General features: G+C 45.7%; 1 protein-coding gene across 1 annotated transcript in view; it reads right to left on the reverse strand.

Annotated features, from left to right (window-relative positions):
• The window catches only part of LOC119654515, a 118,617-nt gene that overhangs the window by 31,345 nt on the left and 63,191 nt on the right, over positions 1–24,081 (reverse strand). The window contains exon 2 of the mRNA XM_038059953.1: positions 15,675–16,957. Coding sequence (XP_037915881.1) covers positions 15,675–16,743 — 1,069 coding nt within the window. The 5' untranslated portion in view covers positions 16,744–16,957. The remainder of the gene's footprint in view (positions 1–15,674; positions 16,958–24,081) is intronic.

The raw sequence follows: 24,081 nt of genomic DNA on the forward strand, positions 1-24,081 counted from the left end.
GTGGACAGCTTTCTTCGAAAGCTTCTCTCATGCTAGTTGTGATCATCTGGGTTGTCTTCCCAATTCCAGCAATGGATTTGATGCGCCTCCCAGGGATCGTGACTCGGGCGTTCAATTCTGTTTGATACATTACCCAATCTGTCTTCCTCGGATTCCGAAATGGAGTGGGTGGAGGTAGATCCATGCCCATAACGAAATCAATGCGTCTGTGATCCGAGAGTGTGATATCGTTTGATACTCTCCACTCTCTGATCAGAGCCGCGATGTCAGGAGATGCCACCGTGATGTCGATGACCTCTCGCCTGACCACGTTGAAGAAAGTGGGTTCATTACCCACATTTAGGATCTGCAAATCGGTTCCTACTAGATACTCCAGTAGTCTCGATCCTCTTGCATTGATGTTCGAACTTCCCCAGCATATGTGGTGAGCGTTGACATCACATCCTGCTATTACCCCCATGCCTCTACTTTTGGCATATTAGATAGCTCTGATGAATGTTCCACTGGGAACGTCTTCTGCGTCGTAGGGGAAATATGCAGAGCACCATAGTATCTCTTTATCTCCCTGTTGACTTTTTATGGTTAGCTTAGCCGATGTGGTGTCGCCATCACATAGGTCGTTAACCAAGAGACTACCATGCAGGTGCGGGGTCGATCGCTTCCATTGGCATACAATAGGTCGGCATGTTGGAAGTTCAGGCCCCTGACTGCCCCACCAACATCCCACGGTTCTTGTATGAGGCCTGAGTGCTAAGAAGCTGTGGCTTCTCCCCCACCACACACACATAACTTAAGTTATATTTTGCAATCCTCTCTCGTTAAAAATTATTGGGCAATTTCATTTCGTTGATTCACATTTAATTCGTAAATGAAAATAAACTGATCTGTATATGACGTCATAAAGTGGGTCGTAGTCTTAATCAGAATAGAAATTCAAAACTGTTAGGTGAAAGTGCCATAACCTGATGAAAACTAAGAACCTGAACAAAGTCTATTCTTTAGCACTCTAAACCGGTAACTTGGAGATTGCCTGATGATAATAACGAGCTAAACGTCATAATAACGCTCAATTATTCATTTTCGTGGCCCTGCTTGATTTTACTACACTAATGACGAGACTGATGTAGCGGCGCAACAACCGGTATCCGGTCTAGGCTTGCCTTAATAAGGAACTCCAAACATCCCGGTTTTGCGCCGAGGTCCACCAATTCGATATCCCTAAAAGCTGCCTGGCGTCCTGGCCTACGCCATCGCTCCATTTTAGGCATGGTCTGCTTCGTCTTCTTTTTCTATCATAGATACCCTTATAGACTTTCCGGGCTGGATCATCCTCATCCATACGAATTAAGTGACCCGCCCACCGTAACCTATTGAGCCGGATTTTATCCACAACCGGGCGGTCATGGTATCGCTCATAGATTTCGTCATTGTGTAGGCTACGGGATCGTCCATCCTCAAAGGGAAAGGGGAAGGAGGATGGATTGACCAGTTTTAAGGAACAAGAGGTTTAGAAGACTATCGTAACTGAGGCCGCCTTCAGGCTTGTCGATGAAGTACTCGATAAGGAGAGGGGTAAGAAGGGGAATGGTTGAAGATGCCGAGGAAACTACATTCGCTAGCGGTAGAGAAGAGGAGGAAGAAGAGGGAAGATGGACTGAGGGAAAAACGCGGCAAAGTAAATCACAAGATAGTTCTTGGAACAGAGTAGACAGAGAATTTAATGGAAGGAGGAGATAGTGGGGTGGGAATGCGGGAGTTGCGAATGTGAGACCAGAAAGGTTTGAGGTTTTTTTGTGGACTTCAGTACTGAACCAGACAGGGTAAGAACGTAGAGGCTTAGAAGAGGAGGAGACGTAAGAGAGAAGATCTAATAAAACGGTATATAAGGTGTTCAGTTCAGCTTGATCACAGGGTAATAGAGAGATAAGAGAAGTCCAGTTGATTGTTTCCAGGGCTGAATTCAGACCTTCGAAGTTTGTCTTACGAAAGTTAAACTTGGCAGGCTTGCCCACGACAGGGAAATGGAGTTGGGAGATCTGAGTATCGAACTCGTGAGCAGAATGATGGGTATTAGGAGTAACGTAAGAGGGGGCGTGAGAGGACTTGGAAAGTCAACGCACGGGAAGGTTAGATTGGACAAGATTTAGAGTGCGATTTAAGTGATTTTTGGAAAGGTTGAATAGGAAGGTGACGCAGGTGTTTATAAAAGTGGAAGCGGAATTGGAGAAAGTCAGGCTGAGAGTAGTAGGCCAAGAGAGCATAGGAAGGTGAAAGTAGCCACAGAGGATGAAAGAAAGAGAGGGGAACAAAACGGTTAGGACTTCAGATAATCTGTCGAAGAAATTTTCGTACATTGAAGGGGACTGAAGCCGGGAAAATTTACACATGATATGATAAAGGGGCGTACGTTTGGCGGAACAACTCGCCTGGCGACAGAACGATAACTGGAGGAGGAAAAAAGATAATTTCAGCACGGTTGAGGGGACTTAATAACTATTTGGACCGGACCGGACCCCACCGGTTGGCTTGTCAAGCGTAGCGCAATCTCTGCCGCAACGAAAGACAGAGTAACCTTCGGGGAGCTTGGAATCTAATATCCTGTCATTCAATCAGGTTTCAGTAATGCAGATGGCATGATGTTGAATGCTGAGGCAGATAACTTGAAACCCAACCCAACCCAACCTTAGACCCCTAGCATTTTGGCAAAAAAGTTTTAAATTTTGAAAATCTTTCAATTCGGCAAACCAGGCGTGTCAGAAATTTTCTCAAAGCTTAGTCTTCTCATAAGGCTTCATGAAGAGACTTTGTGACCAAAAGGAAGATTGAGCGATAGCATTGAAGTCGGGGGCGAAACTGCCACCCGGTCTTCAGAGTCATCTTTTGTCAGCTTCACACACGCGTAGGGTGACAAAGTTGATTTGGCCTTACCTCTGATGTAGGTTACAATATCGTCGGAGTATGTTAGCCTCGACACGAATAGTGTTTTCGGTGTCGAGACAACGTTCAGCAGGGAGCCACTAGTGCGTTCTGAACATCCACTTAAGGGTGATTATGGAATGAAGTACCAGCATGCGTACCTCAAGGGAAAATCCACAGAAACCACTCTACCCGAGGTATTTGGCATGGTTGAGCGGTCACTGCAGTAAAAGTAGTATACTCTCGCCGCCTTCTTGAATATAGGGGGTGCGTTCAACAACGTTAATACCAACGCCATTAAGGAAGCCTTGACTAGTATTGGATTGGAGGAAAATCTTGCGCATTGGATTATATCCATGCTGAGTACCAGGATAATCCAGTCAGATCAGGGAGACAACCACTTGACCAGAGCTTTAATCAGAGGCACCCCCAAGATGGTACCATCTCTCCGGCGCTCTGGTTAATAGTGATGGACGAAATTTTACGAATATTGGACAGCAGCGGGGTGAAGGTAGTGGTGTATGGTGAAGACCTGGTGATATTAGTGTCAGAGATGTTTCCGTCCATTATGAGCGACATTATGAATCGAAAGGTGTACCTGTGGGCCGTAAGATGCGGACTCGGCATAAACCCAATAAAAACGGAACTGATTCGATTCAGGACCAAGACAGAGGTATCTGAATTCCATCTACCACGGCTGAATGAACAAAGATTGGTTATTTCCTTCAATGTAAAGTATCTGGGTATAATCCTGGATCCAACATTAAATTGGAGATTTTACGTTAAGTTGGATTAAGAACGGACACTAGGTAAACCATTTTTTGGGGACCTCAGAGAGAGTTCTAGCTGCAGGGTGGGAGAGCTGTTTTCTTTCGTGAATGCTACGGGCTGCCTCTGAAGATCGGAGCCGGCTCGTCTCTCCCTCCCTGCTCTCATAACAGCAGTCACGATCGTTGGAGTTTATGGCATCAAAACGGCGCATCACAGCGCTAATTGGGCTCCTCGGACTGGCCACTGATATCTACCTACCTAGCCTTCTGTAAATGATGTTTAAAAGTTGTTTTAACTTCTTTAACTTTTTTGCATGCCAGAGTCCAGACAGTGGAGGTTTGGCCACATGTTTCAAAGGAGATAATGGGCGGGATATCCATATTTTGCAATCCTTTATAGTTAAAAATTATTCGGCAATTTCATTTCGTTGGTTCACATTCAATTTCTACATGGAAAAATTGATCTGTATATGACGTCAAAAAGTGGGTCGTAATCTTAATCAGAATAGAAATTCAAAACTGTTAGGTGAAAGTGCCATAACCTGATGAAAACTAAGAACCTGAACAAAGTCTATTCTTTAGCACTCTAAACCGGTAACTTGGAGATTGCCTGATGATAATAACGAGCTAAACGTCGTAATAACGCTCAATTATTCATTTTCGTGGCCCTGCTTGCGGTCATTAAAAAAGATGATTTTACTACACTAATGACGAGACTATGGTATATACAGTTCCGATTCACCGTCTTTAGGAAAACTGTCTGGAGACAATTCAATTTCCCTAAATAAAGGTTTACTCACCTCCAATTAGTAACTGGTTTGAGATGATTTTATGCCGTTAGATTTTATCTACTAAGCGTAGTAGATACGTACTCCATAATTTTTTTTTTACTTTGGAAGAAACAGGGAAACGAGAAGTTGTTGTAAACGTAAGATTAGGAAAATCATCTATCATGTTTCTTGGCAGTAATATATTATGTTTTAAACTTCGGTCATTAGCTACACATATGTAGAGAAATCCACCCATTACAGGTATATCGTCGGAGTAGTGACGAAGAGTAGGTTATCAGGTCAGAGTAGCCAAGTTTTCGCATATTGATTGTATCTTTCGCTGTCGCAATTCTGATCTATCTGATTTCAAATTAGTATATTTGATGCTAGGTGAAGACTGCAAAAGATATTTCAAAGATTTGTCAGATTTTCACCAAGAAAGTATCTAAGGAAATTTGAAAAGATAGCAGAACTAAACTTTCTAAGGAAACTCCTGGGCGAAACATGAAAAGTACAATGGAATTTAGGTTTCAAGGAGAGCCATAATTGCTTTTCACTGAGCATAAGTAGGTGTGCGTGTTTGTGTTTGAGGTGGGGGAGAGGCAAAGTTTCTGAGCACTCAAACCTTAGTGGTCCATTGTACTCGATTCCCCCCGTCTAACAGAATATCCCGGATTCGTTTATGCATCGCAGGATTTACGTTAGTGGAAGTGATGCTACCCGCTGCAGTCGGAGCACACCAGCACCAAAAATCTGATGTCTGATTCGTCCATAGGCGGGGCACTCACATAGAAAATGTTCCGTGGATTCCGCTTCATCATTACAGGATGGACACGTATCATCTTCGAGAATTCCTATTCCGAACATATGCCCAGCTAGTGAATTATGGCCAGTAAGAATGCCCATGATACTCCTGCAAGTCTTTCTGCTTTTCAACAGGATAAACTTTTCAGTATGTTTGTTTGGTTCTGACAGGAAAAGTTTGGGTGTGTCTAGCAGCATTAAGGCTTCGTCACCTGTCATTATGAGAAGCTTATTCCCAGTTCTTGATAGTAGCATCAGCCAATGCTACCGAATCCCCAATTGTTGGTTTTGGTCCAGGCATGGGGAAAGTTGAAGCCTCTTTTGCTAAGGCATCTGAGATTTCATTTCCCTCTGAATCTAGAAACAGAATTCAATCGGTTTCTACATTCCTGAACGATTTTGCAAGTGATCAAGGTACTACTCAACGCTCTCAATGCAGCTTGACTATCGCTACAAATTGCGATGCGCCTGCCCTTTAACCGCTCCACAATCATCCAGGTTGCCGCCCTTAGGATCGCATACACGCCTGAAAGACCGTTGTGTATTGTCCCAAAGGAAAAGCCCACTTCTCTTTTTTATTCGAGAGGTAGACTCCGGCTCTAGAACCATTTTCTGTCTTTGAGCCATCGGTGTAGAAGACGTCAGTACCAGGTGTACTAATTAATTTCGGGTTTTTTTAGATAGATGGCCTTCTATGCTTTGTGCTGCTGTTAGTCACACATACCTGTCATTTTGTTTAGCTGTTGTCGAGTGTCTAAACTGCGTTGACGTTTCCCCAAAAAGTTCCTCCAGCAGGTTTTTATTGCGCGTCAAAAATGTCGGCGTTCATACCGAATTTCGAGCATGTGCGCCATGCATTTCTTTTCATGTCCAATCAAGGAAAAAAAGTTTCCGAGAGCCACTGTGCACTTGTGGAAGTTTATGGCGATCGTTCATTAACACTTCAAACCTGCGAAACTTTGTTTCGACAATTCAAAAATGGAGATTTCGACCTAAACGGCGTCGCATGCTCCGGCAAGCGAAAATCGTTTGATGACGTCGAATTGCAAGCATTATTGGATGAATACAACACGCAAAAGCAACGACACCTTGCAGATACGTTGGGAGTTCGACAGCAAGCAATTTCGAAACGTCTGCGAACTATGGGAAAAATTCAGAAGTGTGGAAAATGGGTGCCGCATGAACTAACCGAGAGACAAATGGAAAACCGAAAAGTGACGTGTGAAATGCTGCTTCAACGGTAAAAAAGTATGTCTTTTCTTCATCGTATTGTTACGGGCGACGAAAACTGGATTGTCTTGGAGAACCCTAAACGCAACATATCGTGGGTGAATCCAGGTGAAGCATCGACGTCGATGGCCCTACCAAATCGTTACGGTCGGAAGGTGATGCTGTGTGTGTGGTGGGATCAGACCGGTGTGATCTACTTTGAACTGCTGAAACCTAGTGAAATTGTGAACGCCGTTCGCTACAAACAACAAATGAAAGATTTAAGCCGAGCGATTGCGGAGAACCGACCAGAATATCAAGAAAGACAGAAGGTGTTTTTGCTCCACGACAATGCACCATCGCATAAGTCGAAAATCGTTCGCGACACGCTGGAAAAACTCAAGTGGGAGGTGCTTAACCATGCGGCTTACTCACCAGACCTGGCCCCATCGGATTACCACCTCTTTGCCTCGTTGGGCCACGCACTTTCTGAGAAGCGCTTCGACTCCTACAAAAATTTGCGGAAATGGCTCACTGAGTGGTAAATATTTCGAATAAAATAACTATTACGGTGCCCTTGGAATTATGTGTTTTATTCACAAAAAAACCGGAAATTAATTAGGATTACACCTGGTATATCCCGACACGCATTCTTCTGGTTCGTCCCAGTTTTCTTTCCGTTTCAAGATAACATCATATCTTCTACCAAACAGATGTATGGGGATCTGAGAATCGGAAGGCATTTCGAAAACTAGATTCAGTTCGCCCAATGACTCTTCTAATGCTCTGTGCCAAAGGTCCGCCTACACAGCCCATAAGCTGTGAGAGCTCGTTTCATCTTTACCTCTACATGTTTGTTCCAAAGAAGCTTCTTGTCTAGAATAACTCCCAGATATTTCATTTCTTCGGAGAGTTGAAGGGTTATACGCCTCATCACTGGAAAGCAAAGACCATTCAGTTTCCTTCTTTTTGTAAATAATACCATTGCGGTTTTATTTGGATTTAATGAAAGTCCATGCCTGAAACACCAACTGTCAATCAAATCAGCGGCGCGTTGTGTATGTCTACACACTATTCCGAGATCTCGACCAACAGCCAGCACAGCCACGACATCCGCATAAACTTGAACGAATATTGGCACTACTATGCAGTTCGCATAGTAGTGAGTTGATCAGCATACTCCACAGAAGTGCCGATAGCACACCTCCTTGAGGGCAGCCTTTCGTCGCTTCCATTGTTAAGTAGCGATCAACACCCACTTCAGCACACAACAATCTCTGCGTTGGCATTGCGTAGATCCACTTTATTAGAGTTTCGTCAACACCATGCTCTCTGGTGGCATCACAGACCTTTTGAAATTTTGCACAGTCAAAAGCCCCTGCAATGTCCATGAACACCCCAATCGCGTACTCACTCTTCAGAGTTGCATCCTCTATCTTTGAAACCAAAGAATGAAAAGCAGACTAACAGGACTTTCCATGTTGTTAAGCATGTTGGTTTTCATTTAGGGGGTGCGATTTTAGCGCCTTCTCGCGAATGTGAGGCTCAACCAGTCTCTCCAGACATTGAAGCGAAAATGATGTTAGGCTGATTTGCCTGAAGTTCTTTGGATTAGAATAGTCATCTTTCCTAGGCTTTGGTCCATGAAGACTACCTTCACTTTGTGCTAAGAGGAAGGTAGCTAGCTCAGAGCAAGGTATCCTTGAAAAATATTTTTTAGAAGTTGCTCTAAGTGTTCTATACCCTCCTTTAGCACTGCTTGGTAGATGCCATCCATGCCAGGTGCTTTGAAGTGTTTAAATGATAGTATATCAGCTCTCACTTTTTCATTGGTAACAATCGCTCTCGCAGTGTCCCAATTCCCTTTGGAACACCTTCATGTTGAACGGTTTGCAGAAACCGCCAATTCACTTCTTCCTACTTCTAAGACCTGCTCCCCCGGGTGATGTACTTCTAAGATGGTCTGTATAGACTGAACTCTGGAGTTCGCGAAAGTACCATCCAGTTTTCTAAGAGAGTCCAACTTGGCCGACACATCCTTATTAAGGACTCTGCACAATCTGGAAGTCTCCCTTTCATCTTCCAGTTCATCACAGTATGCTCTAAAAGAGTCTCGTTTCGAACGTTTTACAGGCCTCTTATATTCACGCTGTGAGTTCCGGAAGTTTAACTAGTCTTCTTCTTTATTGTTTTTGCAAGCACGATTTAGAAGTTGTCTGGTTGATTTCCTGAGTCTCTGCAGTTTTCGGTTCCACCGATGGAACCGTTTTATCACGTTGGCCTCGGGAAATAGGACAAGCCTCTTCAAAGCACTCTAAAAGTGTATGATTCAGAGTTTTCAATTGATTCCCTATTGCCAAAGGAGCTCATAGTCGCCTAGGCAGCTCAACTCTGTCGCCAAGAAGTTCAGTGAACTTCATCCAATCGGTTTTCCTAGGATTCCGTCTTTGTATTACAGGTCGTTCGCCTGCAATAGTTAGACTAAATTCTAGGTAACGGTGATCTGAGAGTGAGACTTCATCTAGCACTCGCCAGTTTCTAATCAACTCTAACAACTTTGAAGTGCAGATTGTTAGGATAACTTTTTCAGTTCTTCTTGGCCCCACGAACGTGGGGCTGCACCCTACATTCGCAGTCATCAAACCAGCTGAAGTGATAAAATCAAACAGCTTCTCTCCTCAAGGATTGCATTTGTTACTGCCCCAACAAATATGCTGAGCGTTCGCATCGCAACCTATTAAAAGTTCAAGGCCATTTGATTCTGCATACATTACCAGATCCCTTAAAGTATCATAGGGTAAGAAGACAGAGGCAACTATGACGTTTCTCCTCTTACCATTAACCTGGTATTGTAAAATGACCGCAACAAGGTCCTGGGAACAGAATTTTCTTAGCATGATTGCCTATAACAAATTTTACATCAGAACGCAGGCCCTTGGTTTCGAGGATCTTTCATCGAAGAAGATCCTAGTCCCCTCGGCTGATCCAATACCACAGATTCTGTTAAAACGAAGCCATGGCTCTTGAACCAGAAATATATAAGGACAGTCCTGCAACTTTTCCAGCTTTGCCGTCAGTAGATAGGAAGAAGGGTTGGCATGCTGCGGGTTGATTTGACTAACTCTTATGTTTGTAGCCATAAGTGCAGTCTAATATGAAAAATGCCGCTGTGTCCAGTGTGGATCTCACCTTCTGCCGAAAGTTCCGCTTTCTTGCATCCGATTTCTCTGGATATCGACACACTTGGTGATGTAGCAACGTCCATGTCCTCATTCCCAAGAAACTTCGCCTTCTTTCGCAGTGCCTTCCATTGTCGTCTGCTAGAAGCCCTCCCCGGTTCACGGAGTCCGGGCTGCATGGATCTGTTTTCACATACAGGCGTTAGACCAGTTGCGTCCACATGACCAGCTTCCTTTTCTTCTGTTTTTCCAAGTACAGGCGGAGGATAAGATTTTGACAGGCAAGCCTGTCGTCCCTTCTTCTTTGCGGCTAAAGTTTCCTTCTATCGAATCTTTCTCCCCCGTATTTTAGAAGATTTAGGTAACAGTGTCGCCGACAGGGCGGCTGTAGTCCACAGATTTCTCCGTGGGGAACATGAATTAGGTGAGGCCTCCAAACTCCGTGCCTCGGCCACGACCTGATTTTTCAGAGTCACGGGTGGGTTCGAAGTCTGTGAGTTCTTATCACTTGGAGAGTTAGTAGGTGATCATATCAAAAAACCTGCTCACCTTCCAACAATAGTTTACGACCCTAAGACTGGAGAGTGGAAACACGCTTTGATTCTCGTGACCAAGGCTAAAAGTTACTTTGAAATGAACAATTGCGAGATATGTAGATGTTAAAGCCGAAGTGGTCAAAGGGTAGCATAGGTCCCAGGGCGAAACGTGAATTGGTACCCACAATGCAGCATAAAACCTGGGAAATGACTGCCGAACCAACACCAACAGCTCTACTACCAAACCCTATCTCCACGTGGTGATTGCTGGGAGCTCTTTCTCAACGAAAAGCTACAGACGGAGAAGGATGAAGACGAGTCTCCCGCGCCCAAAAACGGGACAAATTGTACCAATTGGTCCTCCAGGTTGGGGGTTGGGTAGGGCTGACAACCCTACATGGAAAACAAATTGTTACGAAGCCACAACAGGAGCCTCGGACAGGACGGACTTTAAAACGACGGACCCGGCAACGACAGCGGATCAACGATTTGCGCATTTTCTCATGGAACGTGCACTCCCTGTACAGAGATGAAGCTGATAAACAGCTAGCCGATACCCTGTCCCAATATAGGGCTGATGTAACAGCGTTACAGGAGATGTGTTGGACAGGGGCCGGTTTCCTGGAGAAGAGCCACTACACCATATGTTATAGTGGCCATCCAGTAAACCATGTGCTCGGAGTAGGTTTCTTAGTCAGCCAAAAAATGAAACCTACTGTTATCGGCTTTGAAAACATAAGCGCACGGCTATGCACTCTGCGCTTGCGAGGCAAGTTTAGAAATATAAGCATCATTAACGTTCACGCCCCTACAGAGGAGACTGCAGAGTCGGAGAAGGATACCTTCTACGAGGCAGTAGAACGAATCCTCGAAGCCAAGTAGGGAAGGAGCCGTATTCAGGCAATATGTTGGCTCCCATAGCTTACACGAAAAAACAAATGATAACGGACTGCGGATTATTCAATTAGCAGGGTCACACGAAATGGTTGTTGTAAGTACCTGGTTTGCGCGGAAAGCGGTCTACAAACATACGTGGGCCTCTCCAGACGGGACCACTTTCAACCAAATTGACCACGTGCCGATCGAACCCCGCCACCTCTCAGCCTTGATGAATGTCAGAACATATAGGGGGGTCAATATAGACTCGGATCACTATCTCGTTGGCATGGTGCTCCGAGCTCGAATAACAATACCACACCTACACCTACCACTGAAGCCATCCATAACACAGCCCTCCGCGACACCTATAAGAGGGAAATGGATGCCGCAATAACCGCAGTCAACAGAGGACCTGGAGATGAAGCATCAACAAATGATCTTCACAACCACCTGAAGAACGCTATCATGGATACGGCTACAAACATACTTGGCCCCAGCCACAAAAGGAGTCGGAAGGCTGGTTTGACGATTAATGTAAGCTAGCAACGGAACGGAAGAATGCTGCATACCGAGTAATGTTGCATTCTCAAAGAACGCGGGCACGCGCAGAGACTTATCACGAACTCCGTCGAGCGGAGAAGTGACTTCACAGACGGAAAAAGGAAGCCTTGGGAGAATCAACAAGCCTGTGAACTAGAAAAGTACAGGGAGCAACCGCACCAGGCGCGGAAGTTTTACCAACAAGTCAGCAGGATGAAGCCTTATACACCTCGATGCTCATCCTGCCGAGACAAAGAGGGAAATCTGATTTCCGACAGAATGGGCATATTAGAGCGATGGGTTGAGTACTTTGATGAGCTACTGAACAACCAGAACATCGGCGAGTTGGAGGTCCCGCCAACTGAAGGCGACGGACAAATACTGCCACCACCAAGTTTAGGGGAAACAGTCCGTGCAATTCATCGACTCAAAAATCATAAGTCGCCAGGAGCCGATGGAATTACAGCCGAATTGGTTAAATATGGAGGCGACCAGTTACACCAAGTGTTTCATCAACTTGTGCCCAAGGTATGGGACAGCGAATCAATGCCTGATGATTGGCAACGAGGCATTATCTGTCTCATACATAAGAAGGGAGATATCACGCAGTGCACAAAGTATTTTTTTTTTTTTCTGTGCGGCAAGTGATGGAAAAACTGGTGGAATATGGTCAACAGGGACGGAATCTTCTTGTGAAACCTTGGAGCTGCTGGTGCAAACGCACTTTCCCTCCAGCGAGGAGGACTGTGAGTCAGAACCTCGCTTGGAGGGTTTGCGGCAACCCCAGCTGTGTGAGACTATCAAATCGGTAATTACCGGGGATATGATCGGCTGGGCTATAAACAGCTTCTCCGCATACAAATCTCCAGGCCCAGATGGCATAATGCCAGTCATGCTACAGAAGCAGCAGGAAAGGGTTGTGCCGTGGCTTGTTGAGATTTACCGGAGCTGCATCACTTTAGGATACGTACCGCAGTCCTGGAGGCGCGCACGGGTGGTTTTCACACCGAAAGCCGGCAGGCGGGGTCATGAGTCCGCGAAGGACTTTCGGTCAATCAGCCTGACCTCTTTCGTGCTGAAGACCCTAGAACGCGTCCTGGACATTCACTTAAGGACGATTATGGAGAGAACGCCTTTCTCTAAGTCCCAGCATGCCTACCTCAAAGGAAAATCCACTGAAACCGCCCTCCACGAGGTAATTGGCACGGTTGAGCGGTCGCTGCAGTACAAGCAGTATACCGTTGTTGCCTTCTTGGATATAGAAGGAGCTTTCAACAACGTCAGTACCAACGCCATCAAGGAAGCCTTGACCGGTATTGGATTGGAGGGGTATCTCACGCATTGGATTATATCCATGCTGAGTACCAGGATAATCCAGTCCAATCTGGGAGGCAACTACTTGACCAGAGCTGTGAACAGAGGCACGCCCCAGGGTGGTGCTATCTCACCGGTACGTACATTGGACAGCAGCGGGGTGAAGGTGGTGGCGTATGCCGACGACTTGGTGATATTAGTATCAGGGATGTTTCTGTCCATTATGAGCGACATCATGGAAGGAGCGTTGCGAAAGGTGTGCCTGTGGGCCGCAAGATGCGGACTCAGCATAAACCCAACCAAAACGCAACTGATGCTATTCACCACCAAGACAAGGATACCTGAATTCCATCTACCACGGCTGAATGAACAAAGATTGGTTCTTTCCTCTAATGTAAAGTATCTGGGTGTAATCCTGGATCCTAAGCTAAATTGGAGGTTGAACATAGAACTGAGGGTTAAGAAGGCCTGTATAGCCTTCTATGCCTGTAAGAGAACCTTTGCAAAGAAATGGGGTCTCCGGCCGAGGATGGTTCTCTGGATGTACACCGCTGTAGTGCGTCCGATCTTGACGTACGGCTCTATTGTACGGTGGCAGGTTTTGAAGAAGAAATACAATAGAACGAAGCTTAATAGGATTCAGAGAACCGCGTGTGCAGGTGCTACGGGGGCTCTGCAGTCTTGCCCGGCAGATGCTCTCAATGTACTCCTGCATCTCCTACCCCTAGACCTCCATATCAAATATGTTGCAGCCTCGGGAAATCTGGGCATCCCCCACGGGCTATGTCACACGCAAGCTGAACTTCACGAGAAACTTTGCTGTGGACCTTCCAACCAGGGCAAAGTGGAAGACCGGCGGCGTGTTGCAAGACTATGACACGGTATTCTTTACGGACGGATCAAAGATGGCCTATGGAGTCGGCGCGGGGGTTTTTTCGAATACATACGGTGTATCCAAGTTGTATGGTCTCCCAGGTTTCACCAGTGTATTCCAGGCGGAAGTACTGACGATATTGGAAGTCTGTCGATGGCTGGAGCGTGATTCGAGCCCCAAGCGTAACATAGCCATTCTGACCGACAGCCAAGCGGTCATCAAGGCCTTGTACTCAACGACGACATCTTCCCGGTTGGTGGGGCAGTGCAGAGACGCACTCAACCATCTGGGCGGCACGCTCAAGGTCATTTTCCTCTGGATTCCCGGGCATAGGAACATAGAGGGGAATGAGCGGGCTGACGGATTGGCCAGGCAAGGCTCTGCTCTTGGCAGTCCCTCGGGGAATACAGTCGGTGTTCCGCTGGCGGCTGTCGGGGGCCGAGTCTACTCGCAGTACCTAGCAGCCGCGGGCCTGAGATGGCGAAGGCTTACAAGCTGTGCTAAATCAAGGAGAATTTGGCCCGCTTATAACATAGCCCGATTACGATAGCTCCTGTGCCAGACGCGTGCAAATGCATTCAAGATTGCGGCGGTCTGCACGGGGCACTGGCCCATAGGGGACCATGCCACTAGGCTCGGCTTACCCTACAACTCGCATTGCCGAAGCTGTGGAGAAGGAAGGGAAACCCTTATTCACTTTCTCTGCGATTGCCCAGCTCTGGCTCGAGTCAGGCTGCGGACACTGGGTAAACCATTCTTTGGGGACCTCAGTGAGATTTCTAGCTGCAGGGTCAGAGAGCTGCTTTCCTTCGTGAATACTACGGGCTGGCTCTGAAGATCCGAACCAGCTGGACTCTGCTTCCCTGTTCCTATAACAACAGTCATGGTCTTAAGAGTTTGCGGCATGAAAACGGCGCACCAAAGCGCTAATTGGGCTCCACGCAGCAGCCACTGATACCTACCTACCTACCCTACAATGGAATTTTCAAGGAGGGCTATAATTGCTGTTCGCTGACCATAAGAAGGTGCGCATATAAAAAAACCTGCTCACCTTCCAACAATAGTTCACGACCCTAACACTGGAGAGTGGATACACGGTTTGATTCCCGTGACCAAGGTTGGAAGTTGATTAGTTCTGTATTGTTACTTTGAAATGAACAATTCCGAAATATGGAGATGTTAAAGCCTAAGTAGTAAATTGTCCGTGGTACACGTTACAATATCATCTGAGTCTAGAAGCATGGAAGCCTGTCAGGAAAATATCTTCCAAGCGCAACATAAGCAAATCCAAATGGCTACTGTCCATAATCAGCTTAAACGGCCTCAATCAAAATGTTTATTCGTATAGTACCAAAAAAAATACTCCCAATGAACCCGGACGCATTGAGTCAATGCTTTTAATAATAATTCCAGTCTGTCCTCATTATTCACCTACGAATCGAGCACTGTCAAAAAATTTTAAACAAACTCCAAGTGAAAAACTTTCACTCTTCATTTCAATTATTATCGAACAGCTTGGCACACGCTGAACATACCAAAGCATAGTTACTAGCGTAGTTCGCCCTAGAGCTGAGAATGGGGTTTTGCCAAGTCTTTTTTGCGCTGTAGATATTTTCAAAGACATCCATTAATTCAATTAGCACAGAGAGGTGTGTAGCCAAGGTATTTCCGTACCTGTCCCAACTGTATATCTTTTGAATTTCTTCGTGGATAGATGTTCTGGCAAATTAGTGAAAGTTTATTGTGAATAATTTGAAAGAATAGAAGATGGAAAAAAGCGGTCAACGGCTTGGTCAATAATTTCTTTGAAAAGAATGACTCAACTGATTTGGTAGAATGCGTAGATTAGATAGAAAGTCAGAAGATTACGGCTAGAGACTTACCATGTATGAGACGAATACGATCACTTTCAGGTTGTGATGACCCAACGGTGCTTCGTAATTTATGGCCACGATCAAATGAGTAATTTAAATCTGCCTCGACCGCTGATATCTTTTTCTCAGCCACTATTTCTGCAGGATCACCAGGTGCAATTAAGCGTCTTAACTTTTTCGGGAGAGTTTCAGATCGCTGAGCATGTTTCGGGAAGTTGTTAGCGTCGCTGGTTCTCAGATAAGCTTCAAGATTTTCCTGCTGATGGTCATCACTCCCCTGTTTTCCGCATCGTTCCATCTGTTCTAGATACGTATCTAGTTCCAGAAGATAATCTTCTACTTTTTCTGGCGAAGAGGACGATACGGAGGCGATCTCGATCCCTTCTTGGTTATCTAAGATTGCGTCGAGCTCATTTAGGATGTGATATGCTTCAGCGGAGTCTGGGTTTATTTTATCCGAATTCAGGTCCGGGGATTGTGCTTTATCTGGGAGTCTGTCGAAGCGATCTCGGCGCATTGTGCAATATGGATGGAAGTTTTCATGGCGACGCTTCCGATCAGTGGAGGATGATCGAGCTGACGATCGCAATAGCGAACGCCGAAAATTGCTACCAGTGATTTTGTCTAGTAACGAGCCATTCACTGCCTCCACCGATCGCCTTGGATCGACTTCGTCACTTTCATCGTCGCTTAGAACATACAATTCGCAAGCGTTTTTTATTGATTCCGTAGATAAATTGTTGGATATTCCGAAATTGGTTGACGATGTAGATAGCGATTCATTCAGCTTCGTGTAGGGCAGTTCATTTTCGAGTGCGCTTGTTTTAATGAAATTTTTCAATCGTCTTCCAACAGTGCAATAGGTCGTGAGATTATCTTTTATTGAATACTGATCTCCATCGTGCTGAGATTTACCTTTGTGATCACCAAGTGATCGTGACCGCAGAGTGCAATATACCCCAATTTTCGATGTTTCTTGCTCATGATTACTGTCCCCGCTGGACTGTTCATCGCTATTGGCGCCTATTGATTCTGCTGCTACGGTCGCTGCGGTGTCGACATTTTGTATGGACTCCATTATTGAATTTAGCGACAGAACCAATGTGACTTCGCGATGTCGATTCTTGTTGTTTCACAAGCCTTGTAGTATCAGGTCGGACCATTAAACACAATTTACTAGCACGATTTTGTTTATGACCTTATAAACCTACAAACAGTTCATTTCACTGTAAAGTTTCCCATGGCTTAGTGGAAGGCGTCGTCCAAACCGGCGGAAATGACCGCGATTTTATCTGAAACAATAAAAGAATGTGTTACTTCTATAGATTGATAGAATGACATAGAAAATTATGGAAAATAGGAAATGTTTCACAACAACAGTGTAATGATATGAGTGGGAATAGGAGATCAGGTCGATCATCCTGACTCGCCGATAACGACCTAGAAGGCAGAGCTATCCCAAAAATCTAAACAAATTGGCTAAATTGACTGTGAAGGGCCGCCTACAAAGATTGAAGCTCCATCAAAGTGCTCGATCGACAGGTTCTTGCACGCCTCTGTGCTAGCCAGGCTCGGGAATGTGGGGGGACCTTCACGGTCAATTTAGCCAATTTGTTTAGATTTTTGGGATAGCTCTGCCCTCTAGGTCGTTATCGACCACTCAGAATGATCGACCTGATCTCCTATTCCCACTCATATCATTACAAATGGCGCCCAACGTGGGGCCCAACATTTCCTGGATTCAGGTCTAATTTCTTATTTGCAGGTTTCCTGAATCAAGTGGAAGATAGCCTATTCCGGCTCACAACTTCGTTTGGTGGTGTCGGATAGAGAATCATTAGATTCTCAATATTGTTCCCGGCTAGGCTCCACGTACACTTGCCTTCAGATTTCTAGTTTTAGGTTTCACGCCTTTTTCCCCGGAAGCAAGTGTTCCTAAGCCTCAATTTCCTTTCCCACCTTGTAACGTAGAGTTTCCTGTCCTATCCTTGGTAGTATACCATAAGAGCTAGTCGTTTGTTGTGTTTGTCTTGAGATTTAACGTCTCGTAGGTGATTGCCTCCCAGAAGCCTCTGGATCTACGGGCCTTTGCGGCTATAAGCTGAAAGGTATTGCCGTCCGAGCTTCTGAGGAGTGTCCTTCCCTACCTTTATGTGAAACGGCTATCTCTTCGTTTCAGAATTTGAAGAAAACTAAATATTCTTTTTTCTTCGTAGGGATGAAGTGACGGCTGAGATGGATCCTTGATGGAATACGGAGGTAGTCGGCTATATGCTGTGCCGTTCCGTCCTCAATGATTCATCTTCACTTTGTTCTCTGACTTCAGACGAGGAAGACTGAATTCTCGCGATCCCTTTTTGGTTGTTTTTTTTATTTAATATTCTGCGACGGGGGCGGACCTTTACGGTCAATTTAGCCAATTTGTTTAGATTTTTGGGATAGCTCTGCCCTCTAGGTCGTTATCGGCCACTCAGGATGATCGACCTGATCTCCTATTTCCACTCTAATCATTACAACAGTTTGAGCTAAAAAGTTCACGCGTCATTTTTGGGCTAGTTTCATTTTTAAGGTTACAAAGACATCACTGCATCAGGTTGCAACTGTGTGATTCTTATTCACTAAATCCTTTTTCCTTCTACCTTCTCTTCGGGATTGTCGCAAAGCATTACTTCGCGGGGAAGTCTGCGCTTTAAGCGACCAAAGCGTCCGCTCTTCGAGCCCTCCTTGCGGGCTCCGCTTCTCCACCAGCAAGAGTTTGACTCCAATTTCAGCATTACCCCGACATTCTTCTCAGGGCTTATGTTGGTTTTAAGAAAGTCTTTCAGGCTTCTCCTCTCTGAGAAAAATCGTGGAAAGTAGGACATGACATGCTCCGGGTCCTCAGGGGTGCAACCACATTCATGGAAAAGGGGTGCACCATTCAACCTGAATCGGTATAGATACTTCTTCTAACCACCATGCGTTACAAGAATTAGGTCAGGTGGTAGTTAATTTCGCCATGTTGTCGCTGAATCCACGGTTAGCTGTCCAACGATGGAAGGTGCTGGCAGATTTCACGGCTAGTAATCAACAGTACATCTCCTTCGAAGTGACTCTTCCCAATGTTCTACCGCTCGGCAAACACCTATCGGGTGGAATATCGGGAAAATCGACGTGGTAAAATTTGTCGAAGCTCTCTCAAGATAGGTAAATCAGCGAAAATACCCAGGCGCAGATAGAAGAACTGCAACTGAATCGCTAGTTCCTTCAACAATGAGCCTTATTACCGCAGCTTATAATGCATTAGCTACCAAACGACAACTACGTTCCTGGAAATTACCGGTGTAGTAGTGGGCGGCTGAAATTGCATGCCTACGGAGGAATTGCCCCAGACTTCCGCGGATTGCTCAGCGCACAAGAGGCCAAGGCGAGGTGATGCTTAGATCCGCAGAATATAAGAGTGGGAAAAAGGAACTTTGCCACGAAATCAACAGGCAGAGGGACGCTACTACCAGGAGCTAATTAACGACGTAAAGAGAGAGGCCTCGGGTATAAGCTGGTTTTGAAAAAACTCGATGCCCATTGGTCCCCCTGTTCTATGAAAACAGCGAAGATGGAAGTAATTGTGCAGGATCTTTTTCCTGTCCAAACCATTCGAACTAACGCTGTCGATGAAGGATTGAGTACTGAGGAATGCCCACTCTTTACTGCAAAGGAACTAGAGGGGGCAGTCCTGTCCATGAAGGACATAAAAGCACTAGAACCGGATGGTTGGTTATACAAGCCGGACTTACTACTTGGCGCATTCAACACATATTTGACAGTGGGGTCTTTCCCTCCCCCCGGAAGTTTGCGAGATTTCTGCTGATAAGCAAAAGCAAATTAACGTCGTAAAGAGAGAGGCCTCGGGTATAAGCTGGTTTTGAAAAAACTCGGTGCCCATTGGTCCCCCTGTTCTATGAAAACAGCGAAGATGGAAGTAATCGTGCAGGATCTTTTTCCTGTCCAAACCATTCGAACTGACGCTGTCGATGAAGGATTGAGTACTGAGGAATGCCCACTCTTTACTGCAAAGGAACTAGAGGGGGCAGTCATGTCCTTGAAGGACATAAAAGCACTTGAACCGGATGGTTGGTCATACAAGCGGACTTACTACTTGCACATATTCGACAGCGGGGTCTTTCCCTATCCCCGGAAGGTTGCGAGGCTTTTGTTGATAAGCAAAAGCAAAGGCTACCCAGAGGCGCCGTCAGTTTATCGTCCGCTCAGTATGTTGGACACAGAGAGGAAGCTGCTTGAGAAGCTCATCAATCCACGACTGACTGATGCAATATGTGCTGCGGGAGATTACTCACCAACCCAATATTGTTTTACTGCGGGGCGATCCGCAATTGATGCCATTGAGGAAGTGGTCGAAACGGTAAAATTGGCTAGGGCACACAGTCGCCACTGTTGGCGAGTGGTGTTCCTTGTGACCCCTATCTTAAGAAACACCTTTAATTCTGCGAGGTGGTGCGACCTGCTTGAAGCACTGGAAAATCCACACTCCAGGCTCCAGGGACTATTTAAAAGACCGCGCCCTACTCGGCGATCAAAGGGTAATATAGGTCCCAGGCCGAAACATGGATTAGCACCCACGATGGAGCATAAAACCTGGGAAATACCTGCTGAATCAACACAATAGCTCTACTACCAAAGCCTATTTCCACTTCCACGTGTTGATTGCTGGACGTTCTTTCTTAATGAAAAACTGCAGACAGAGAAGGATAAAGGCGAGTCTCCCGTGTCTAAAACGGGACAAATTGCACTAACTGGTCCTTCAGGTTGGCGGTTGGGTGGGGCGGATAACCCTGCACGAAAAACCAACGTTACGAAGCCACAGAAGGAGTCTCGGAAAGGATGGAATTTACAAGGACAAATCCGAATTACGATTTGCGCATTTTCTCATGGAACGTGCGCTCTCTGTACAGACCGAATGCTACTTAGCAGGTAGCGGTACTCTGTCCCATTATAAGGCCGATGTAACATCGTTACAAGGGATGTGATGGACGGGAACCAGTTCCCTGGAAAAGGGCCACTACACCATATATTATAGCGCCCATCCAGTAAACCATTTGTTCGGAGTAAGTTTCTTAGTCAGCCAAAAAATGAAACCTGCTGTAAACCATATGTTCGCAGTAGGTTTCTTAGTCAGTCGAAAGCGAAAGGTCATGCACTCTGCGTTTGCGAGGTAAATTTAAAAATATAAGTCTCATAAAACTTCACGCCCGTACAGAGGAGACTGCAGAGTCGGAGAAGGATACCTTCTACGAGGCAGTTGAGCGGACCCTCGAAGCCTGTCCCAGGTATGATATCAAAATCATATTTGGAGATTTCAACAGTCAAGTATTCAAACGATACGTCGACTCTCATAGCTTACATAGGGGTACCAATGGTAACGGATATATAGCACGAAATGGTTACAGAAAGTACCTGGTTTTCGCGAAAAGCGGTCCACAAACATATGTGATATGTGGGCCTTCCCAGATGGTACCACTTTCAACCAAATTGACCACGTGCTGATTGAACGCCGCCACCTCTCAGCCTTGATGAATGTCAGAACATATAGAGAAGACAATATAGACTCGGATTACTATCTCGTTGGCATGGTGTTCCGGGCTCGAATTACAACACCACCTAGAATCCCCTCTGAACGTAAGAATGCTGCATAACGAGTAATGTTGCATTCTCAAAGCACATGGGCACGCGCAGAGACTTATCACGAACTCGGTCGAGCGGAGAAGCGACTTCGCAGACGGAAAAAGGAAGCCTAGGAGAACCAACAGATCTGTGAACTAGAAAAGTATAGGGAGCAACCGCACCAGGCGCACAAGTTTCACCAACAAGTTAGCAAGATCAAGCCTTATACACCTCGATGCTCATCCTGCCGAGACAAAGAGGAAAATCTGATTTCCGACAGAATGGGCATATTAGAGCGATGGGTTGAGTACTTTGATGAGCTACTGAACAACCAGAACATCGGCGAGTTGGAGGTCCCGCCAACTGAAGACGATGGTCAAATGCTGCCATCAACAAGCACGGAAGAAGTGGTCCGTACGATACATCGGCTTAAAAATCATAAGTCGCCAGGAGCCGATGGAATTACAGCTGAAATGGTTAAATATGGAGGCGACCAATTACACCAAGCGTCGTTAAATTTGGCTCAACAGACTGCGATGGGCGGGTCATTTAATTCGTATGGATGAGGATGATCCAGCTCGGAGTTTATAAGGGCAATATTTATGATAGAAAAAGAAGACGACGCAGACCCTGCCTGAGATAGAGCGATGGCGTAGATCAGGATGCCAGACAGTTTTTAGGGATATCGAATTGGTGGACCTCGGCGAAAAACCAGGGAGTTTTGGGAAGTTCCTTACTAAGGCAGGCCTAGACCGAGTACCGATTGTTGTGCCGTTGATGATGATGATGCCCTACTCTACGAGACCCGGGAAGGTTAGGACAGAATCATGGTAACATCGGGGCCGGCTCAAGGATTTATCCTTTGGAACGCCTTCTAAAACTCGAGATGCCTAACGAATCGCATCTGGTCGGATACGCGGATGATGTTGCGGCACTGGTTATCGCACCTATGGTCGAACAGGCTCAGCGCACACTGGGAATGGTGATGTGGCGAGTAAGCAGATGGATGACTGAGCATGGATTCTCTCTCTCTTCTTCTTGGAGAAAACTAAAGTCGTTGTGCTGACTAAGGAGAGGGTTCCAACCGTCCTCCTTATTCAGGTTGGTGAAACCATGGCTTTGCGAAGCCCGCGGTGAAATACCTGGGCATGGATTCTATCTCTCTTCTTCTTGGAGAAAACTAAAGTCGTTGTGCTGACTAAGGAGAGAGTTCCAACCGTCCTCTTTATTCAGGTTGGTGAAATACCTGGGCATCATGATAGACACGAAGATGAGCTTTATTGAGCAGATCCGCAACACGGCAGACAAGGCAGAATGGCTAGAATATTTGCGATTTGCCGGCTGATGTCTAACATCGGCGGTCCCTTATCGGTGGTCCTTCCTCCTTTACGTTCTGTTCCGAAATGTGGGCTGACTCCCTCAGTAAGGAAATGTAGCGCAAGCGCCTAGCGCAAGTACAAACACTGTCTCGGAGCCGGCTGTAATGGTGATACCGGAGTTGTTCCGATCGATCTCCATGCCGCCGAGTAAGGAAGCTGTCGATTATGAAGAGAGAGCCCGTACGTTCTGCGCATGGTAGCAATCTTGGGAAAGAGAATCAAGAGGTAGATCGCCATCGCCATCACATTTCGATAGAAGGGTGTCGTGAGTCTCCAGACACCATAATTGAGGCCGTGCTGCAGAGTGAAGACACGTGGAGCCAAGTGGAACGCTACAGTCAAGGCATTCTTAAGATGAAAAAGAGGGAGATGCTAGGGTAGCTGAGGCTCCCTGAATCCACGGGGTTTTGCTCTTATATTGAGTAGGCTTGGCCTGAGATAGTGTGTCAAAAGGTTTCGGGTCAGAGTCCTGGAGGCTCCAGGGTGGTACTTTAGCCGGTAGTGATTCCGACACTTTGTGGGTAAATGCACTTCACCTCCCTACACATCCAACCTCCCCCCCACCCTTCAAAAATAGTATGCTAGCTTAATCTAGGCAAGGAAAGTACTGAGAATAAAGAACTTATTTCAGTTGGGTAGAAGTTAAAGAATTTGACATTTTATTTTCCAAATTGCGATTTACTAAGATATCTTCAGTTCGCAAATTCATACTTTCAGTTTTGAGTTGTCATTGTAAACCGTTCACAAAACTACTTTGTTGATATGGGAACGCATGAAGGCCAGCAGAAATAGCGCTACTGGTTGAAAAAGTATCTGCGTTTGGCTAGAGGTTAGCTAGTAAGACAAGCAAGAAATCATGGTACATATGTGCAAGGTATCCCATATGGTAGCCCGTTACAAAAAAACATTTCGCCAAATCAATACTGCAAGCTGTCTAGAATTGCATTGAGCACTTTCAAGCTTTTGCCTCGATAGGTGCGTATAGGTAATTTATGCGCTCGTTAATCACTAAAGATTGTTTGGGTCATATGATCGAGTGGAGCTAGACGTCATGGTTTAAAGTGATTGCTGACAAGATCACTACCTAATATGTTACTATGCGTGCAATGACTTTGAGCGAGGTGATTTGCGTTTTTTTTTTCACTGATCCCTGAGATGAAGAGTTGCGAACGGTAATCAATGGAAGATCTGTAGAGTAACCGCTAATGAAGATCGCTGAAGATCATTGAAATATCAATTTTCCATTTCCCATATTTTCGAGAAAGAGCTGTATTAATCGATTCACCAGGTGTGTTTTTAATAAAGTGAATTTTCATCCGCTGAGTTTTGTCATTATGGATTTTTTGTTGAAAGATCATTGCCATCTTTTAGATTGATAT

Source organism: Hermetia illucens, chromosome 4 (assembly GCF_905115235.1).
Source record: "Hermetia illucens chromosome 4, iHerIll2.2.curated.20191125, whole genome shotgun sequence".
Classification (NCBI taxonomy): Eukaryota; Metazoa; Arthropoda; class Insecta; order Diptera; family Stratiomyidae; genus Hermetia; species Hermetia illucens.